At 28.0% G+C, this 20,373-nt stretch overlaps 1 protein-coding gene and 2 long non-coding RNA genes across 6 annotated transcripts; 1 reads left to right on the plus strand and 2 right to left on the minus strand.

Annotated features, from left to right (window-relative positions):
• The first annotated feature begins 366 nt into the window (after nucleotides 1-366).
• On the plus strand, nucleotides 367-20,019 carry LOC130677082 (hexokinase type 2). 3 transcript variants are annotated; one of them, XM_057483669.1, is made up of 6 exons: nucleotides 367-524; nucleotides 14,009-14,171; nucleotides 15,074-15,429; nucleotides 15,515-15,969; nucleotides 17,047-17,317; nucleotides 17,405-20,019. In XM_057483669.1, the coding sequence occupies exons 1-6, from the start codon at nucleotides 468-470 to the stop codon at nucleotides 17,480-17,482; spliced, it is 1,380 nt and encodes a 459-aa protein (XP_057339652.1). In that variant the 5' UTR covers nucleotides 367-467; the 3' UTR covers nucleotides 17,483-20,019. The 3 variants fall into 3 exon arrangements, with proteins under 3 accessions (XP_057339652.1, XP_057339651.1, XP_057339653.1); XM_057483668.1 differs by lacking the exon at nucleotides 367-524 and adding an exon at nucleotides 3,580-3,726; XM_057483670.1 differs by lacking the exon at nucleotides 367-524 and adding an exon at nucleotides 10,259-10,582.
• LOC130677084 (uncharacterized) lies at nucleotides 2,538-7,181 on the minus strand. Of its 2 annotated transcripts, XR_008991530.1 has the most exons (4): nucleotides 7,018-7,181; nucleotides 5,897-6,216; nucleotides 3,348-3,562; nucleotides 2,538-3,248 (listed from the first exon to the last, which is right to left on the minus strand). It is a non-coding gene; the product is annotated as an uncharacterized LOC130677084 (long non-coding RNA). The 2 variants fall into 2 exon arrangements; XR_008991531.1 differs by lacking the exons at nucleotides 5,897-6,216; nucleotides 7,018-7,181 and adding an exon at nucleotides 3,641-4,145.
• On the minus strand, nucleotides 7,316-10,162 carry LOC130677085 (uncharacterized). The gene is made up of 3 exons (XR_008991532.1): nucleotides 10,034-10,162; nucleotides 9,693-9,937; nucleotides 7,316-8,559 (listed from the first exon to the last, which is right to left on the minus strand). It is a non-coding gene; the product is annotated as an uncharacterized LOC130677085 (long non-coding RNA).
• Nucleotides 20,020-20,373: the final 354 nt, after the last annotated feature.

Here is a 20,373-nt window from a genome sequence, read left to right on the forward strand (position 1 = left end):
TGCATATTTTCAGTTTTTTTTTTTTTTTTTCAAATTGATTTGTTGAAAAAAAATTTTCAATTGTCAGTTAACTTCAGGATCTTTTAAATTATTAAAAAAAAAAATAAATCATAACTATAATTCACCTTGTGAATTGACAAATGTTTAAACAAAATTTATCAAAAGATTTATTTGACGTCTAGATCACTGAGACGTTAATAATTTTTAAATTTATATTCAAAGGAAAGTCAACGTAATTCATTTTTCCCGCGAAGATACAAATATAGAATAGATGAGATGAATTTTCCAAAAATAACTGACTGATGTATTTCTAGACTAAGAACGAGAGAACTAACAATGATCTTGATTGTGATGTAAGCATCAGAAAGCCGCCATTCAGTTGACGTGCAAATCGTCAGGGTGATTGTATCTAGGGTTCAAATTTTAATAATTTCGCTAGTGGACATTTTTTTTAGTAATTACTTGTTATGGCCGAAGAAACCTGGGACTATTTGGGTGAAAAATGGGAGGATATTTCACAACCGGTAAGTTTATTATTTAAAAATAATAAATTTAAACTGAGTGTGAATGTAGCAGACATCAGACAAATTTAAAATTATTAATTAATCAACTAAATAATTAATAAAATTAAATTTTTAAAAAATGCGCATTTGAAAAATTTGAAAATGAATAAGTGCATTTTCTTAAATTTTTTTTTTTTAATTATTTACTCTATTTATTTATAATTTTAAATCTGTCTGATGTCTGCTACATTCACGCTCATATTTAAAACTCTATTTTGTTGTGAAAAAGTTCAAGGATCGAGGTGTAATGACTCTCTTAATTACCTCATGTTTATTCTACATTAAAATTACACCGAAATAATTATCATACGTTTATTTTATACACTACAATATATGATGATTTCTTAAACACTGAATGCGTAAAGACTTTAAATAGAAATAATAATTATTATTATTATCGTAATAATAATTATAGTAGTGGACGTTTAAATACAGAGACAAAATGAAAGTGGGACACGAGAATTTCATTGATAAATTTTTGAATAGGATTCTGGAGAATGAAATATTAATAATTGCAACAGAATACTCATAAATTTATGAGAGTAAATAAGTAAATATCAATTATTAAAATCAATTAGTTAAGAATAATTAGAGACGTAATGCAGTCCTCGAACTCTTGGCAACAAATTATAGCCAAGACTAATTCTTTGCTATTGCATTAGCAATATGGCGATCAAGGGTAAAGATTGACTGATTCAAAAAAACCGACTATTTTTATTTTCAAAAATCATATCGAAGATAATGTTAGAGATGACAAAAAAAAATACTGTCAAAGTTTGAGCTCTTAATATTAATATCAACAACTGCCTCATCGCAATTTTCGATTTTACACTTAAATAACATGGGAAAAATTTTTTTAAAACTTTGGAATTTTATAACTCATCAGCAGATCAATTTATCAAAAAAAGACCAGTGAACAATTTTGTAGGGAATTGAATGCTCTACAAAAAAGATTTCTTATCATTTTTTGATAAATTTGATTTTTCAAAAGTTATTCAAGGTCAAAGTTGGATTCATAGTAAATTTTAGTATTTTTGACTTTTTCGGCGAAATTATCTTAAAATGTTATGGGACCTTTTTTGTAGATCATTTCATTTCCTACAAATTATCTCTTACAAAGTTTTTCAAATTTTTGAAAGTTCTTTAGTTATTTGCATTTACATTTTAATTCGTTTCAAGAAATCGTATTCTGGTTGATTTTATTTACTTACTTTGAAACGCGAATAACTAAAGAACTTTTAAAAATTTGAAAAACTTTATAACAGATAATTTGTAGGAAATAAAACGATCTACAAAAAAGGCGCTATAACATTTTAAGATAAGTCTGATTATTTCGTCGAAAAAGTCAAATAATACTTAAATTTACCATGAATTCAAATTTGACCTTGGATAACTTTCGAAAAATCAAATTTCTCAAAAAATGATAAGAAACCTTTTTTGTAGAGCATTCAATTTCCTACAAAGTTATGTATTGGTCTTTTTTTGATAAAATGACCTGCTGCTAAGTTATAAAATTCCAAAGTTTTAAAAATATTTTTCCCCTGTTATTTATATATAAAGTCGAAAATTGCGATGAGGCAGTTGTTAATATTAATATTAAGAGCTCAAACTTTGACAGTATTTTTTTTCGTCATCTCGAACATTATTTTCAATGATTTTTAAAAATAAAAGTAGTCGATTTTTTTTAATCAGTCTAGTGAAGATGATCAAAAAAATATGATACTGAAGTTAGCCGACGTCTAATAATTTTTGGATTTTTTTTAAAATCATAAATTATAAAAAAAAAAATATTTGAAAAAAATGCACCTGTAGTTTTTTAAATTTTCCACATGTTCATATTTTTAGTTTTTTTTTTTATAATTGATTTGCTGAAAAAAAATCCGAAAATTACTAATTGTCTACTAACTTCAGGATCATAAAAAATAACGATATCAACAAAAATTTTTTTTTTATAAATACTTAATAATCTGAGCCGTCGACGCAACAATAAAATAAATAATCTCCTGTTATTCTTATCTTTATATACGTCAGCTCCGGTTTTTATTTTTGTTTATTTATTTATTATTTTTATTTAAAAGGAAATACAATTTCCGATATTATAGATGATTGGATGTACAATTATCAGTTATTGCGGTTGATATTTAAGCATACAGTTGTTACGCAATAAGACTCGGAAGGTCAACAAATATACGAAAAAAAAATCTTGACAAAATTTATAATTATTTTAAATTTAAATTTTTTTCATGCGAACGTCAATTTGATTCGCTTCCTCCGTAATACATTTTTTCTATCGTCTTGTTCAGCATCAACACGAGGACAATTAGCACGTAATTTAGTGTCAGATGTAAAACGTCACAGCTACAGTAGACTAATTAGAGCGCAGCATTTAATGAAATGACACTGATCTTTTTTACGTGTAAACCAACACGATATTTCTTTACTTCTGTTTACTTTTATATGCTAAAAGTTTTATTGCGATCTATGAAATAAGATCCTTTAGTTAACAATTTAAGTCAAAAGTCTCAAGTCTTATTGTTACTTGACTTTTATTTTATAATTTATACTAGGTCATTAAAATTTTTTATTTGACCTTCGGCATCATCAAAGATGATGTTCTTATAAATTATCATCAGTCTTCTTAATTCGCTGGATTAAATGATGCAGGATAACGTCAGTGTTGTAAAACTATAAAGACGGATTATATAGAATACTACATAATATATATAGGATTTATATTAAATACACATATGTTGATATATTATATATAATTTATTAAATAGTGACCTTATAGATATGAACTTGAAATGTAAAATGCTTCGGCGCATCGATTCGTGCCCGTGAACTAGTGACCGAAGTTCCATACGCGCAACAACCCTATAAAAAAGATCCGTACGACGTGCTAAGAACTTTCATTCTACGGAATCTAGAAGAGAGTTGATCGATCAAGTACCACCGGAAGTTCATACTTATACATCCATATTTTTTTACCGTAAATTTACCTGCAATTTAAAATTACAAAAATTAGTAGCAGTAAATTTGATCATACAGAAGTGATATGAAGACTAAAAATTTATCACTTTTTGATAAAATCTGCAAGTGTTATAGGGAAGATAAATCCCAAGATGAAGATGACTCAGAAATGTCTTTGGACGTCACACCTCAGGTATAAAATTTTTTAAAAATTTACAGAAGGAGAAAACCTGTGGGTTTTTAAAAGCTTGACTACTAATGACTCCGGTATTTGGAAAAACGGTTGTTTATTTTATGCCATTAGTCTAATTTAGTAAATGAGTTTGCGTTTTGAAAGTTTTTATAGGATGGGGTCGACGATAAGTAAACAGAGTTTTTATACGACATCGTTTGATTAGTCTTAAAAAATCGCGGGTGCGTATAAAAAAGTGAATGAAGAGACGCAAAAGATTTTGTAAGTCGATCGGGGCGAGGTCGAGCTCGATGGATATGTCAAGTATATATGTATCCTCAACTCGTCGAACTGCCTACGTAACAAATCACGCGAGTCCGAGCGTTGCCGAGTAAAATCAACTTGGTATTGACCTAGCAACTCGCGCGTGCGCTTTTTTTTTTTTTTTTTTTAAATTTATTAAACTTTTTCTTAATTTCAAATAAAATTTACCAAAATTAATGACGTGGTCTGAAGTAAAAGAGAAATTCCGTTCAAAAAATTTCAATTTCGCGCGCAATCTTGAATAATTATTCAAGTATTTAAATTTTTTATCATAGATGACAATTAAAGCATTAAATTATATTTTATGATAATTTAATTACAAATGACGTGTAAAGAAAATGATAGGCGATAAATCTTATTATGTATGCAATAAACAAATAATGATAATTTTTTACCAGTAAATACTTAGATATTAATTTGAATTTATTGGTAATTAAGTAATAGGGTGGTCGTTAAAAATTAAATTTTCTCAGGCGTCCCATAAAAAACTTCGTTTTAGTGAAAAAATACGTGGGGAATTTGATTTTTTTTTTTTAAGTAAAAAGAACACGTGCCGCAGGACGATCAGTTCATTTTTCGATACAATCGCGGTTTTTTTTAAATATCTCATGAAATATGCAGATTAAAGGAAAAAGTCATAAAAACAATTTTGTAGGAAATTAAATTCCTGACCGAAAAGGTCATGTTCATTTTTTTTATAAAATGTGTATTTTCGAAGTTTTTTTAAAAAAACTTTTTTTGGATCTTATGAATTGAGCGTTTTAAGGATTACAAATGTTTTTTTTAAATATCTTTGTAAATATACATTTTATAACAAAAATGAACATGACCTTTTTGGTCAAGAATTTAATTTCCTACAAAATTGTTCCTATGACTTTTTTCTTTAATCTGCATATTTCATAAGATATTTAAAAAAAACATTTGTAATCCTTGAAATACTCAATTTATCAGATCGAAAAAAAGTTTTTTTAAAATATCTTCATAAATACGCATTTTATTAAAAAAATGAATTCGATCTTTTTTGTCAAGAATTTAATTTCCTACAAAATTGTTCTCATGATTTTTTCCTTTAATCTGCATATTTCATGAGATATTTTAAAAAAACCGCGATTGTATCGAAAAATGAACTTTGATCGTCCTGCGGCACGTGTTCTTTTTACTTAAAAAAAAAAAAAAAAAAACAAATTCCCTAGGTATTTTTTCACTAAAAAGAAGCTTTTTATCGGGCGCCTACGAAAATTAAATTTTTAACGACCACCTCACTAAGTATAAGAATTTACAATCTATAAAAATTTTTCCGCGTCATTTAAAGTATTGTTAAATTTACCGTCACATATATTTATTGTGCCGTTACAAATTAAATTATTTTCTTGGTAAGACATCAGCAAACCGGATCGGCTTGTTCGCGTATCAAATATTTTTATTTATCCATACAATTTTATTCGCTTGGATTAAATATTTAAATGGAAAGTATATCAGTAGTATATAGAAGCCTGACCAATGTACACAGAATAAATTCCAGTTGAATTTATCATTGATTAGAGTTTTATCTGGACACTTGGCTTTAATCAGCGTAGTATGTAAATAAATAAACATACCAGGAAATAATAAAAAATCAAAAGTCCATCGGCCGAACAATATGTGATTCATAAATATGTAATCATTTAAATGTATACTTAAACATTCATCTTAATAATTTTATCTGAAGGAGTAGATTAGATTTATGATTTATTATTTTTATAAATAATTTTTGTAGACCCATGACGTCATACAGTCACCGTAAAGCGTTTATAATTATTACATCTATTATTAGATATTGGAAAGTGTTTAAAGTTCAAAGAACTTTAAGTTCAATCAATGATCTTACTGTTGTCACATGAATCCACGTGCGCGTAACACTTATATGCTGTTCTCTCCACATCATTAATTCCAAGTCACGTGGATTAGTTCCACGTCTACATTGATAAATCGTTCTCTTAACTTCTCTTCTTCTTCTTAGTTATTTTTTTTTTCCCATTATAAAATAACCCAAACCTTCCCATGGTCCGTTTTTTTTATTCTCCAGCATCTCTTCACCGTGAACGTAAACTATTTTTGTTAAAAGCTGTTCGAGAGATTTATATCTTCAAAGTACTTGTATCAATGGATTTATATATAGACAGCCCTTCACCTTGAATATTAAACTGTCTAAAAAAAAAAATTCTACACAATAATTATTTTAAAAAACGATCCTGAAGTTAGCAGGCAATCAAAACTTTTTGAATTTTTTTTTTCAGCAATTTAATTTAAAAAAAAAAAAAACTAAAAATATGCACATGTAGAAAAATTAAAAAACTACAAGTGCAATTTTTTTGAATGTATCGTTTTAAAAAAATATCAAAAAATTATTAGACGTCGGCTAATTTCAGCATCATTTTAAAAAATTATTTACTCCGCAAAAATAGTGGATTTTTTGGCGCAAAAAATTTTACTCGACTTAAGAAAATTTCTACTTGCTCTAAGAAATTATTTGCAGTATGAATTGAATTGAAAAATTTTCTTAAGCTGAGAAAAAATTTTTCTTTTAATTTCACAATAAAAAATTTTTCTTGCGCCAGGAAATATTTTTTTGCGCATTATCGCATTAATGATAATATTTATTTCTCAAAATTAAAATTATAATTGATGTCTTATGAATCGATGCATGAGTTTTACATTTCCTTATCTCAATTATTTTTTTTTTACTGACGTTCTTACGTAACTTGAACGTTCTACGTAAAAGAACTTAACTCGTTAGCTGCACGCGTCCACGTTATATTTACATGTATAATGTCATGCATGTACACATATGTAGATGCATAAAGACGTAATACGATAGGAGTAATGACTACAAAGTTACTTAGTTTTATTTAACAACGTATTCAAGTTCATTTCCCAGTAAAGTTCGCTGCTTATTAAAAAAAAAAAAAAAAAAATAAAGAAAATCACGTGGCTTTTAAATTTCTTTACCTTACTCGAGTTTCGCGCGCGTATGAGGGGAAACTTATATGAGGGGGGATTAAAAATGAGATATGCGCAAGTGTGAATCAATCGATCGTTCGATGTTTCCTTTTGCTATTTCCTTATTTTATTTGCATTTGTAATTATCATTTACACAAAATTATTACACTAGATCACTGAAAAAAAAAATATTTCTCATTAGTAATAATTAGTAATAATAATAATAATATACCTGAATATTTAAATGTTAAATAATTGCATCAGATAATTTACTTGTATAAATTTTGATGAATAAATAAAATTAATTATTAATTTGAATTTGCTTGAATAAATAGACTTTGACATTAAAAATAAATAACTCAGGGAATCCCTTATCAATTTTAAATTAAAAGTCAATTAATACCGGGTGATTTAAAAAATCTTCCATTCTATTCGATAATGTCAGATAACAATTATGTTAAATATTAAATAAAATTAATTTATTACTGGGTCAGGAGACTATCGCTGTCAAATAAAATTATATTAATAAAAATTAACGAAAATCAATTAGAAAAATTAAATATTACATAATTTGAGGTAGGTCGTAATCCAATTATATATATTTAAAATTTTTAAAAATAATATCCGACTCTTATCTCAATTAAAAAGTTATTTTCATAAAAATATCGATAACTCTAATCATTCATTACTTATTTGTTGTATTTAAAATAAAATTATGCTCTTGATTTTAAAAAAAATCAATTGCTACGTCACTTGATTCATATAAAAGTTCGTGATCAAGTATAAGCCGCGAACATGATCTTTAAACAAATAAATAATTAAATATGACGTATTAAATTTATCATGATGTAATATGATACTGAAGTTAGCCGACGTCTAATAATTTTTGGATTTTTTTTAAACCATAAATTTGAAAAAAAATTGCACTTGTAGTCTTTTGAATTTTCTACATGTGCATTTTTTTAGTTTTTTTTTTTCTTCAAATTTAATCGTTGAAAAACATGTCCAAAAATTTTTAATTGTCTGCTAACTTCGGGATTGTGATGTAATTACTAAGAATAGATTTTTTTTATAATTTAATTTAAAAAATTGACATCAATCAAGGGCATTAGGTATTGCCCTGGAATCGATGGCATTGACGTAAGTTATAATATAAAAAATGAATAAAACAAATACTAACAAAGATTGCATGAGAAAGTTAATTTTAAATGAACATAAATTGAAAATTGATTAGATATAATCAATAATGGAATAGAAGTACTTAACGTTAAAAGAAAGTATGAATGGTACGTGACGTTTAACACGTACAGTGACGAGCCTCCACTCGAAAAATGCTTATTCAACATACCAATCCTTAACATTATCCTCATGCGTATACTACAAATATACATACATATATATATATATATATATATATATATATATATATATAAATAGAGAGAAGCAAAGTAATACCCAAGGACCTTTGCATCATACGCAGAAATACTTTCGTTCTGTTGCGCGATGAGGATCAAATTACCCCCGTTTTTTCAGGTTGACGCAATCCGTTGTCTGAAAATCGACACCATAAAAAATAGTTCAGTAATAAACTAATGTATGCTTTTAAAAAATATATATAACATTGGTGTGCTCCAAAAAAATCGAAATTTTTTTTTCTTTCGATTGTTGTAAAAAAAGTTTCTATATTTCGAAAAAAAACCCGTCAAAAGGACGATTTTTTATTTAAATTTCAAAAGTTGGCGCGCGCTCTTTGAATTTTCCCATGGGAATTTTATTTTTATTTTTAAAAAATCCTATAACTTCATTTGAAGTTGAAGAAAAAATTTGAATCATAGACATTTTTTGTAGGAAATTTTATGCTCTACAAAATTGTTCATGAGCTCATAAGCTCTAAAACGTACGGTTCAAAAGTTACAGGTATTTAAAGTTAATAACTTTTTGAAAATCAACGTTCAAACGGTCTTTACACCAAAGCTGCTACTCTCACGGAAAATATCAAATAAAAGCTTTGTAACGAAGTTCATTCATTACGAAAAAGCTACAAAACCATCAATGTATGTTTTGTACTTAATGAATAATTAATATGTTTAATAAATACTTTTCCATGGAAATTATTATATTCTGCTTGTATGACATAAAGGCAATATTTTTTTTTGAAAATTTTACTGTGAATAAAACTCAGCAACGACCAAAATTATCATCTTAACAAATTTATTGTACCATTATAATATTTATCACTTATTTTCAAATCGATTTATGTAAAGATTGTTAAAAACATGACCATAACCATACAATTGATTTTTAAAAAGTTATCAACTTTAAATACCTGTAACTTTTGAACCGTACGTTTTAGAGCTTATGAGCTCATGAACAATTTTGTAGAGCATAAAATTTCCTACAAAAATCTTTATGACTCAAATTTTTTCCTCAACGTCAATTGAAGTTATAGGATTTTTCAAAATAAAATTCCCATGGGAAAATTCAAAGAGCGAGCGCCAACTTTTAAAATTTAAATAAAAAATCGTCCTTTTGACATTTTTTTTTCAATATATATAATCTTTTTTTACAACAGTCGAAAGAAAAAAAAATCGATTTTTTTTTTGAAACACTAATAAAACATCATACTTAATACTGATTATTGTAATGTATATTAGCATAAATAATTAATGAGATAAATTACCAACCCATTAATACATTCGCTGCCTACATAATTAGAGTAAAAAAAATACAATAAAGCTTGATGATGTAACATTTGGTATTTCCCGCGATAGAGGGTGGTCTTGTGACCTTATTTGCCCTTGAAAGCGGACGAGCCTCCAGCAGTGTGTTGCTTCTGCGCAGAATGGACCCACATATCAAGACCAGAGTGCACACGAGCACAATATGTGTGTTTATGATGTATGGGTGTAATTGTCATATGTACACATGACTGTAAATAAAAAGAGGAGAATAAACTTGTCCACAAAGTGGGGAAACAATTTTCTATGCTCATATGCTGGTATACCACACATACATTTATACTTACATATATGTGGGTAAAATACTACTGTGGACTGGTAGTAGTGCCACTGGTATGTCGATAGCTTTACTTTGCTTGGATCTATGCCCCCACTTAATATATTTCTCCTCTTTTCATGGAAGAGAATTTTAACTGGAGGTGGTTAGGTAGAGCAGGCGCCTTTTAGCTTCGCACATCACAGTCACCGTTGGTCTTTATAGATATTTACCTCGTATCGAGAATTTAAACTCGACATTTACTAAAATTATTTAAAATATTTATTAATCCTCAAATTTACCTGAGTCATATTGACTAATTAAATAAATAAATTACTTACTGTTAAATTGGCGGTGATTATTTTTCAAATTTGAATTAATTATTGCATCATTGTGTGGGTATTGAACGAACTGCCGGCTTCTGTAAAAAAAATCCAGCTTAATTATTTATTTAATTAACTTGGATTGTTAATTGACTGCGTAATTAATTTGTTTAAATAAATAATTATTTAAAAATAAATAAGTGCTGATGAAGATGAAGACTTCGCCGACAAGTCTGGAGAGTCTAGTGAAGCCTGAGGTGAGATGTCAATATTTTGTTGTCTGTAAAAGAGAAAGTGTCAAATTTAAATATTTATAAAATTTTTTTTTTCGCGTGTAATTTTTTTTTAAATTTCTATTGTATTTTTTTTTATTTACTAAAATAATTAATTATTACGTAGCACATGAGTTCTGTCTTATCGATCCATTAAAGTCGTGAGCAAGTTTTCCTTTACTCCAAATAAAACTAAAGTTAAAAATTTATTGGCTGCTTATTATCGCGAGGCATTTTTACCCTTTTTAGTTTTTTTAAATAAATATTTTTATTTTAAATTACGATACTGAAGTTAGCCGACGTCTAATAATTTTTGATTTTATTTTGACAGTAAATTATAAAAAAAAAAATTGCACCTGTAGTTTTTTAAATTTTCTACATGTGCAAATTTTTAGTTTTTTTTTTTGTAATTTATTTGTTTAAAAAAAATCCGAAAATTTTAAATTATCCGCCAACTTCAGGATCATTTTAAATTAAAAATTTTTTTTGCTCTTTACTGTAAATTTAAGAAATAAACTTTCATTCTTTCATCATCCATTATACGGTATGTTAATTAATTACCGGCTTCCGGATTAATGGTAATTTTATTTAATCACTTTGAATATTTAATAATTACATACATAAAATATTATATATACGATAATAATGTAGGAGTTAAATTAATAAATTAATACGTGACCTCATTAAAGTTTTTAATTTCTATCTTTTATATCCACGTGTTCGCGGGTTAACGTCAAGTAAAAATAAATAAATTTTATTTAAACAGAAGCAATTAGCATTCATTAATTATTAATTGTCAATAACTGATATATTTAATCGCTACATATATTTATTAAATAATAAAATTAACAGCTGACATATTTTATTTTCCACGTGTCACCGGCAGGATATATCGGATAAAAAACATGTGTTTAATCAGTATCGATACCGGTCCTCTGTACTAAACTTTTTATTTTTTTCTAGGTATATATATATATATGTGTACATATATATTTAATATTCATTTGATATAGATATGATATGAAGGATAAATTAATCCACATGTGTATAAATATTTAATATTCATTAATGTTATTATTATGAGAATCCTATTGGCTGATATGCGGGTGTGTCGATGACGTAAGAGATGGATCAATGTGGGAAATACTGAGAAAGAGTAAACGGATGTCCGTAGTAAAAGCGCGCGAGAATATCAAAGATACTGCACTTTATAACATTGACATTCAAATGATAATTTATATGAGTGTGAATGTAGTAGACATCAGATAAATTTAAAATTATAAATAAATAGAGTAAATGATTAAAAAAAAAATATTTCTAAAAAATCCACTTATTTATTTCAAAATTTTTTAAATGCGCATTTTTTTAAATTTAATTTTTTAAATTATTTACTCTATTTATTTATAATTTTAAATTTGTCTGATGTCTGCTACATTCACACTCATTAATTTATAGTTTATATGTATATAGAAAAAAAGATTTTGCCCAAGAAAAATTTATGATACTCAAGTTAGCTGACGTCTAATAATTTTTGGATTTTTTTCAAAACGATGAATTAGAAAAAAAAAAAAAAATTGAAAAAATTGCAACTGCAGTTTTTTTAATTTTCTACATGTGCATTTTTATGTTTTTTTTTTTCGGGTAAATGATTTGGTGAAAAAAAAATCGAAAATTGTCAATTGTCTGATAACTTTATGATACTCAAGTTAGCCGAGGTCTAATAATTTTTGGAGTTTTTTTAAAACGATAAATTATAAAAAAAAAAATATTTAAAAAAATTGCACCTGTAGTTTTCAAAATTTTCTACAGGTGCATATTTTTACTTTGTATTTTTTCGTAATTGATTCGTTGGAAAAAAATCCGAAAATTGTCAATTGTCTGTTAACTTCAGGATCATAAGTTGAAAAAAAAAATAATTTAAAAAATTGCACCTATAGCTTTTTTAATTTTCTACATGTGCATTTTTTTAGTTATTTTTTGCACACCGTGGAGAGGTAGTGCTCTATTGTCACCAAATCGAAAAATCACGATCCACTCATCTTAAATCATTTCTACCAACTTTTTTTTCTTTTGTAGGATCATCAAAATTTTGGTATCACGAATATTTGCCCGCAGACATTAAATCCGCAAGATCCTGAAGTCAGCAGACAATTAAAAATTTTATAATTTTATTTTGAATAATTAAATTTAAAGAGAAAAATAAACTGAAAAAATGCACATGTAGACAATTAAAAAGACTATAAGTGCAAATTTTTTAAATATTTTTTTTTTATAATTTATCGCCTTATAAAAAATCCAAAAATTATTTGACGTCGGCTAACTCCAGTATCATAAATCCGCGACTTTATAATAATTTATTTACTTTATTTACTCATTTAATTTTTTCAATACCATTGCAAGCGTGTGTGTTAACATACTATTGTAATTACACCCACAAAACTTTTGAAAAAAACGCACATTACCGATTTACAACCTCGCGGATTTTTCGTCTGCGGACGAAACGTCAGGGAACCAAAATTTTGCATTGTGAAATGAAAAAAATAGTTTTCTTAATTCTAGAAGAAATTTTTTGGTGCAAGAAATTCTCGCCTCAAAAATTTCCTTTTCAATTTTACATAGATATATCTTCTATGTTTTTATTTACTATATTATTCACTCATCATTATTATTATCATCATTTATTATAAATTTAGACCTTTGGATACAGACTTGGTCTTTAAATCCATTGAAAAAAATTATTAAGTAATTTTTTTTCTTTAAATCAATGTCTATTTATATTTTTAAATTATCGAAACATAAATTATTAAAACTACGTCGTTTTTATGACGTCTGTAAATTTAAATAGATTAGTTGGACACGTGTTTATGAAAATGTTCCACGTAATTTACTAAAATTGAAAATAGTCGAATGATTAAACACCTATTTTTTTTTTTTTATCATCGACAATTGAAAGTAAAAATATAAGTACACATTTTTTTTTAATTGTGACTGTAATTGATTTTTTATCAGTTAAAATGATGAAATCATTAACGTTCAAGGTTGAGTTGAATAAAAATTTCAATGTCAAAAAAATATTTCTGTTTAATTTTTGTGATTTAAAGTTGTTTGTTATTTTTTTTTCTTTCCTCATATGACAATAATAATCTTGCAATAAATATAATGATTTTTATGCGGAAAAAAATTACGTAATTCGCAAGAGAGTTACGATAAGCAATATTTCAATTTTAGTGATGAGAATAAGCTTCGGAAATTTAAAAATTACAATAAACAATAAAATATTCTCGTGATTTGTTGATAAAAAGATTTGCATATTAATTTGAATTAAGACCAATGCAATTTATGACAACACGGGATTAATTATTACTTAATAATGATATTTACTAATGGATTTACTTTATTTATTTTTTTTAGATAAAAGATGCCTGCAAGGATCTTGTTCTTTCGGATGAACAATTGCGCATGTTGATGACAAGTCTTACTCATGAAATAAAACGTGGGTTATCTAAAGAAACTCATGAGGAAGCTATCGTTAGATGCTACACGACTTACGTTCAAGATCTTCCCAATGGAAGTGGTAATAAACTTTTAAATTTCATCATTTTTTCTTTTTCAAATATTCAATTACTCAGTTGTGATGACCGCACTTAAATTTTGATAATTAATTTAAAAAAAGTTTTAGTACTCTTTGAAAAAAGGGCATCGCAGTTATAATTTCAAGACATAAATTTATAAAAAATTATTTACAGTTGATATCAATTAGGAGTTGAACGAAATTTGGAATCATAAATTTTAGTCTACAAAATTTTAAAATTCGAATTTTAAAATCGACATGAAGATTTTACTGAAATTTATATTCCAAGTTTCATTCAACTCCCAATTGATATCAACTGTAAATAATTTTTTTTTTAATCTGTCTCGAAATTATAACTGCGTTGTCTTTTTTTCAATCAATGCTAAAACTTTTTTTAAATTAATTATCAAAATTTGGTTCTGTAACAATTAAACCGAAGACAGTTCAACTGAAAATACCCTGGACCCCCTTATTTAGGATGATACTGAAGTTAGCCGACGTCTAACAATTTTTGGACTTTTCTTTAAACGGTAAATTATAAAAAAAAAAAATATTAAAAAAAATTGCACTTGTAGTCTTTGAAATTTTCTACATGTGCATATTTTTAGTTTTTTTTTTTTCTTCAAATTTAATCGTTAAAAAAAAAACCGAAAAATTTTCAATCGTCTACTAACTTCAGGATCATTATTTAGGTGCCCTCTTATCAGGGATTTTTTGTCGGTTGAAATGTCGCCAGGTTGAACTGTCGCGGTTGAACCATCTTCGGTTTAATAGTCGCGGCACCAAAATTTACCTTGGCTTAATTTTTTTTAAATCAAATAATAAAATTTTAATTGGATATTTTTAAAAAGTGGGAGGCAATGACTGAGAATGTCCTTAATAAAAATATATTTTTTTGTTTGTAGAAAAAGGAAATTTCTTGGCACTTGATCTCGGCGGTACTAATTTTCGGGTCTTGCTTATAACATTAGACCACACGAATTTTGATATGAAAAGTAAAATATACGCAATACCTCAGACACTTATGTTGGGATCAGGTACACAATTATTCGATCATATTGCTCAGTGTCTCGCGCTCTTTGTCAAGGACTTGAAATTAGAGAAAGAAGTTTTACCGCTTGGTTTTACGTTCAGTTTTCCCTGTACTCAGCATGGTTTGACGAAGGGTATATTAGTACGATGGACAAAAGGATTTAATTGCAGTGGAGTCGTCGGCGAGGATGTTGTTGCTCTACTTGAGGCTGCTATTGCGAAAAGAAATGTAATTATTATTTATATTTGTCATATTATATTTTAAAAAATTATAAATGTCTGTTATTAAATTTAAATAAATTTATGTTATGTAGGATGTCAGGATTGACGTCTGTGGAATCTTGAATGATACCACCGGAACACTCATGTCTTGTGCATGGAAGAATCACAACTGTAAAATCGGTTTAATTGTCGGCACAGGAAGCAATGCTTGTTATGTTGAAAAAACTAAAAATGTTGAGTGCGCGATCCCTGGTAATTACAATCCGAACAAAGAACATATGCTGATTAATACTGAGTGGGGCGCAATGGGTGAACGCGGTACTTTAGACTTTGTTGTAACTGAATTTGACAGAATCATTGACGAAAATTCAATAAATCCTGGAACACAGATATTTGAAAAGATGATTTCCGGTATGTACATGGGTGAATTAGCCAGGCTTGTACTGGAGAAGCTTGTTGACGCTGGTCTTCTGTTCAACGGCAAATGTCCGCCGGATCTAAAAAAGCGAGGAAAATTTTTCACGAAATATGTCTCGGAAATTGAAGCGTAAGTTATAATTAATATTTATATACGTTGATAAAATATATATTTACCCAAATATAAATGGGAATCCAGCTTAGATTTCTATGCGGGTTCCCACATGGAGTTTTAGAATGGATTCCCATACGGTTTCCTATAGAAATCTTGCATCGATTCCGATATAGATTCTCACATGGGTTACTATGGGAATCTACACCATGCCAAATCCATATGGGAATCTAGTATGGATTTTTACGGCGATTTCTCATGGGAATCTGTACCATGTCAAAGTGGAAATTCAGGTATCCATAGTTTCCTATGTGAATTTCCCATATGGGAGTAGATACTCATGGTTTCTTACATGGATTCTTATATAAATCCATATACTCCTATATTAATTCCTATAAGTTTCTACATGGCGTTTTTGGATGAATTCCCATATAGTTTCCTTTAGAAATCCAGCATAGATCCTGATATAGATTCTCACATGGGTTCTTATGGGAATCCACACCATGCCAAATCCATATGGGAATCTAGTATGGATTTTTACGGCGATTTCTCATGGGAATCTATACCATGTCAAAGTGGAAATCCAGGTATCCATAGTTTCCTATGTGAATTTCCCATATGGGAGTCTAGATACCCATGGTTTCCTACATAGATTCTTATATAAATCCATATACTCCTATATTAATTCCTATCTGTTTCTACATGGCGTTTTCGGATGAATTCCCATATAGTTTCCTATAGAAATCCAGCATAGATCCCGATATAGATTCTCACATGGGTTCCTATGGGAATCCACATCATGAAAAATCTATATGGGAATCTAGTAATATTTTTACGAAGATTTCCCTCGGGAATTTGCACCATGCAAAATAAAAATCTAGGTACCCACAGTTTCCCATGTGAAATTTCCACATGGGAATCCAGATCCCCAGGATTTCCTACATGGATTCTTATATAAATCCATACACTCCTATATTAATTCCTATTGATGTTTACATAAATCCATACTTTTCTATATTGATTTCTATGGGTTCCTATGTAATCTCACATAGATTTATTTGATAGGGTAATTAATTAATGATATTATTTTTACAGAGATCCAAAGGGTAAATACACAAACTGCCGAGAAGTTTTAGCAGAATTAGGTATCGTCAATGCAGCTGATCAAGACTGCGAAAATGTAAGATACGTTTGCTCAGTAGTATCGAGAAGAGCAGCTCATCTCGCTAGCGCAGGAATCGCGTGTTTGCTTAATAAAATTGGAGAAAATAACGTAACCGTCGGAATTGACGGTTCAGTTTATCGATTCCATCCTCATTTCCACGATCTTATGACTGAAAAAATCGGCCAGTTACAGAACTACACGGTAAATTTAAATGATTAATCACCAATCATCTATTTATATTGTCAAGTAAATATATTAATAACAATATCTTGTTACTTAATTTTTTAGTTTGACCTAATGTTATCAGAAGACGGAAGTGGTCGTGGTGCAGCATTGGTAGCAGCTGTCGCCGCGCAAAAACGGTGAAGTCAATCACCGACTAAATAAAATAAATTTATTATAGAATAATTTTTAAAATAAAGTGCGAATTTCATACTAAAATTAACACAGCAAAATAACATTAATAATAATTATTAAGGTCATTCTCAGACAGTGTCCCCACTTTTTAAAAATTTTAAATGACTCAACTGTCATAAGCGTATCAATTAATTAAAAAAAAATTAAAGCATTAATTGAAAAAAGGACAACGTAGTCGTAATTTCGCCGAGGTACAGTTTTAAAAAAAATTATTTCCACTTGATATCAACTAGGAGTTAAGCAAAATTCGTTAAATAAATTTCAGTAAAATCGTCATGTCAATTTTATAATTCGAATTTTTAAATTTTGGCGGCTAAAATTTATTCAACAAATTTCGTTTAACTCCCAATTGATGTCAATTGTAAGTAATTTTTTTAAAACTCTACTCAACGAAATTACGACTACGTTGTCCTTTTTTCAATTAAGGTTTTAATTTTTTTTAAACTAATTAATAAAATTTTAATACGTATGACAGTATAAAGTCATTGCATATTTTTAAAAAGTGGGGAGAGACTGTTTGAAAATGCCCTTAAATGAAATAAAAAATAATAATAATAATGATTGACACCTAACTTGTACATAGAGCACAAACATTTGTAGCCTACATGGATCGTTGATATTTATTAGGCTCTTGTTTCATACGTTCTTACTCGAAAAAATTATTGACTAATTTGAGTAAGACAATAATAATAATAATAGAAATAATAATATAATCGCGTGCCCATATAAATCAATGAGATTGACAGTTAATTAATTAACTGCTTTCTCACGTGATTTGTATGCTCAGGATATACAGATTACAAATTAATTACATGTATATTAACGGGCATGTGCACTTGAAACAGTAGACAGGAATAATTATGTGTTACTTATATATATATATATTTTTCTTCTTTACTTATTGTTTTCTTTTTTAATCACAAAGCGCAGTGGACATAATAAAATTAAAAGTCAGTTTGAATTTTTGAAAATAGTAAGAGATGTGTACACTTTGTATGAACTAGTAATTTTATTTTATGAGCAATTGTGAATTTGTGTGCTTGTGTGTGAGTATATATGCACGGATAAAGATTAACAAAGATAATATTTATGTATAAATAATAATAATAATAATAAACTGCGCTTAGGACAATTTATAAGTTATTTATATTGTCAGTTTATCTTGACGCGCGTAAATTATTGGACGTGCAGGCGGTAGTGTTACAATTTTACTCACAACATTTTTACTCAAAAAAAGTGGCTACAATTCTACTCACTCACAACTTTACTCAGTTATATCTTTACTCAGCTACAACTCTACTCACATTTTTAATACCCGGTGTAAAAAATTATTGTTCATAATGAATTTCGATATAAATTTAATCTCGAAACTCAGATCGTGACACAAATATGACTTTCATCATGAATTTGTATCAAAAACTTTAATCACGTCAAAATTATGACAGTAAAATTTAAATCCAAGTGATCCGAAGTTCATTCACTAAATTAATTTTACAATCGAAACTGATTTACGTAAATCAAGTACTTTATAAAACAAGTTTATTGGTAATTTCTGAATTGATAAATTTGACAAAAGGTTTAATTCAGTAAAAAATCAGTCAAGTTTCTATCGAAGCCATCCCAAGTCCAATTCAAAGACGTAATAAATTAATTTTATAATTGGTACTGATTTACTAGACGAAAAGTTGGAGTAAATTCATGATGAAAGTCATATTTGTGTCACGATCTGAGCTTCATCATGAAATTCAGACCTAAATTCATTATGAACGAAAATTTTTTTTACACGGGACGTGAGGAGTTGAACCTGAGTAAAAAAACCTCGAGTAGAGTCGAGGCTGAGTAGAATTGTAGCCAATTTCTTTGAGTAGAGATCTCGTGAGTAGAACTGTAACACTGCCGTGCAAACGAATTAGGTTTTAAATTTTTAAATTTACTTGGAAGATACATAGTCGTTGAAATAAACTATTATCAATATTTTAAATAAATATGAACGAGATATACTGCTGTATGATAGTTTTAAAATAATTATTTAATGTCTTCCTTTGCTAAACTTTATTCTGTAAATTATTTAATAAGAATATTGACTTGTCGACTGTGTAAAGTTGATATGTAAGCGCTGCTTTCTGTCTAGTTTGCTATCAAATTATTTTTAGTTGCCATGAGTATTTATATATTTTTTTTTTCATTGTTTATTTTTTTAATTTTACTCCTATCATGCAGCGTTTAATTAATTGTTCAGATAAGTACTTAAAAATAATCGATTGAGAACTTGAAATTTTTATTTTTACTGGAAATTATTAATAGTGTTGATATTAATGTTGTAAAAAAAACTCCTTAATAAATAAATCGTTTCAGTAAAATATAAATAAATAAATAAATAAACGAATGAAATATTATTGTACTTTTTTATGTTCTGAAGTATGGAAAAATTTTTTCAAATGTATCGTTCAAGTTGGAGAATAAAAAACATCTTTATTCTTTGAAGACATTTTTTTTATAAATTTATATTTAAACAAAATTGCTTACCATAAATGCGAAGCGTTGGGTGGCTGCTATTCTGATTCTCCTGGATTATGTTTGCACTTTCTGGCGGATCCAAGTTACGGTAATTTATTGTAAATTTGCGGCACTTCTGCGGTATTTCACCGCACACGTGCGGATTTACTGCAAAATTACGGCATTTTACCGTAAAGTGATTGCACTTACTGTTAGAACCCGTAATTTCCCACAAATTACCGTAAAATGCGGGAAGTTTGAAGTACAATACGGTAAATACTGTAATTTGGATCCGCTAGGGACACTTGACTGTTCAGACACTCAGCTGTCAGTTGTAATTTTTT

The sequence above is a fragment of the Microplitis mediator genome, chromosome 11, assembly GCF_029852145.1.
Source record: "Microplitis mediator isolate UGA2020A chromosome 11, iyMicMedi2.1, whole genome shotgun sequence".
NCBI classification, from domain to species: domain Eukaryota; kingdom Metazoa; phylum Arthropoda; class Insecta; order Hymenoptera; family Braconidae; genus Microplitis; species Microplitis mediator.

Excerpts from the sequence above, each read along its gene's own strand:
- LOC130677082 (XM_057483668.1), top strand. The coding sequence starts at position 3,619 with ATGAAGACTAAAAATTTATCACTTTTTGATAAAATCTGCAAGTGTTAT. Across the intron at positions 14,172-15,073 it reads AGATCTTCCCAATGGAAGTG|AAAAAGGAAATTTCTTGGCA; the intron begins GTAATAAACTTT and ends TTTTGTTTGTAG. Across the intron at positions 15,970-17,046 it reads TATGTCTCGGAAATTGAAGC|AGATCCAAAGGGTAAATACA; the intron begins GTAAGTTATAAT and ends TTATTTTTACAG.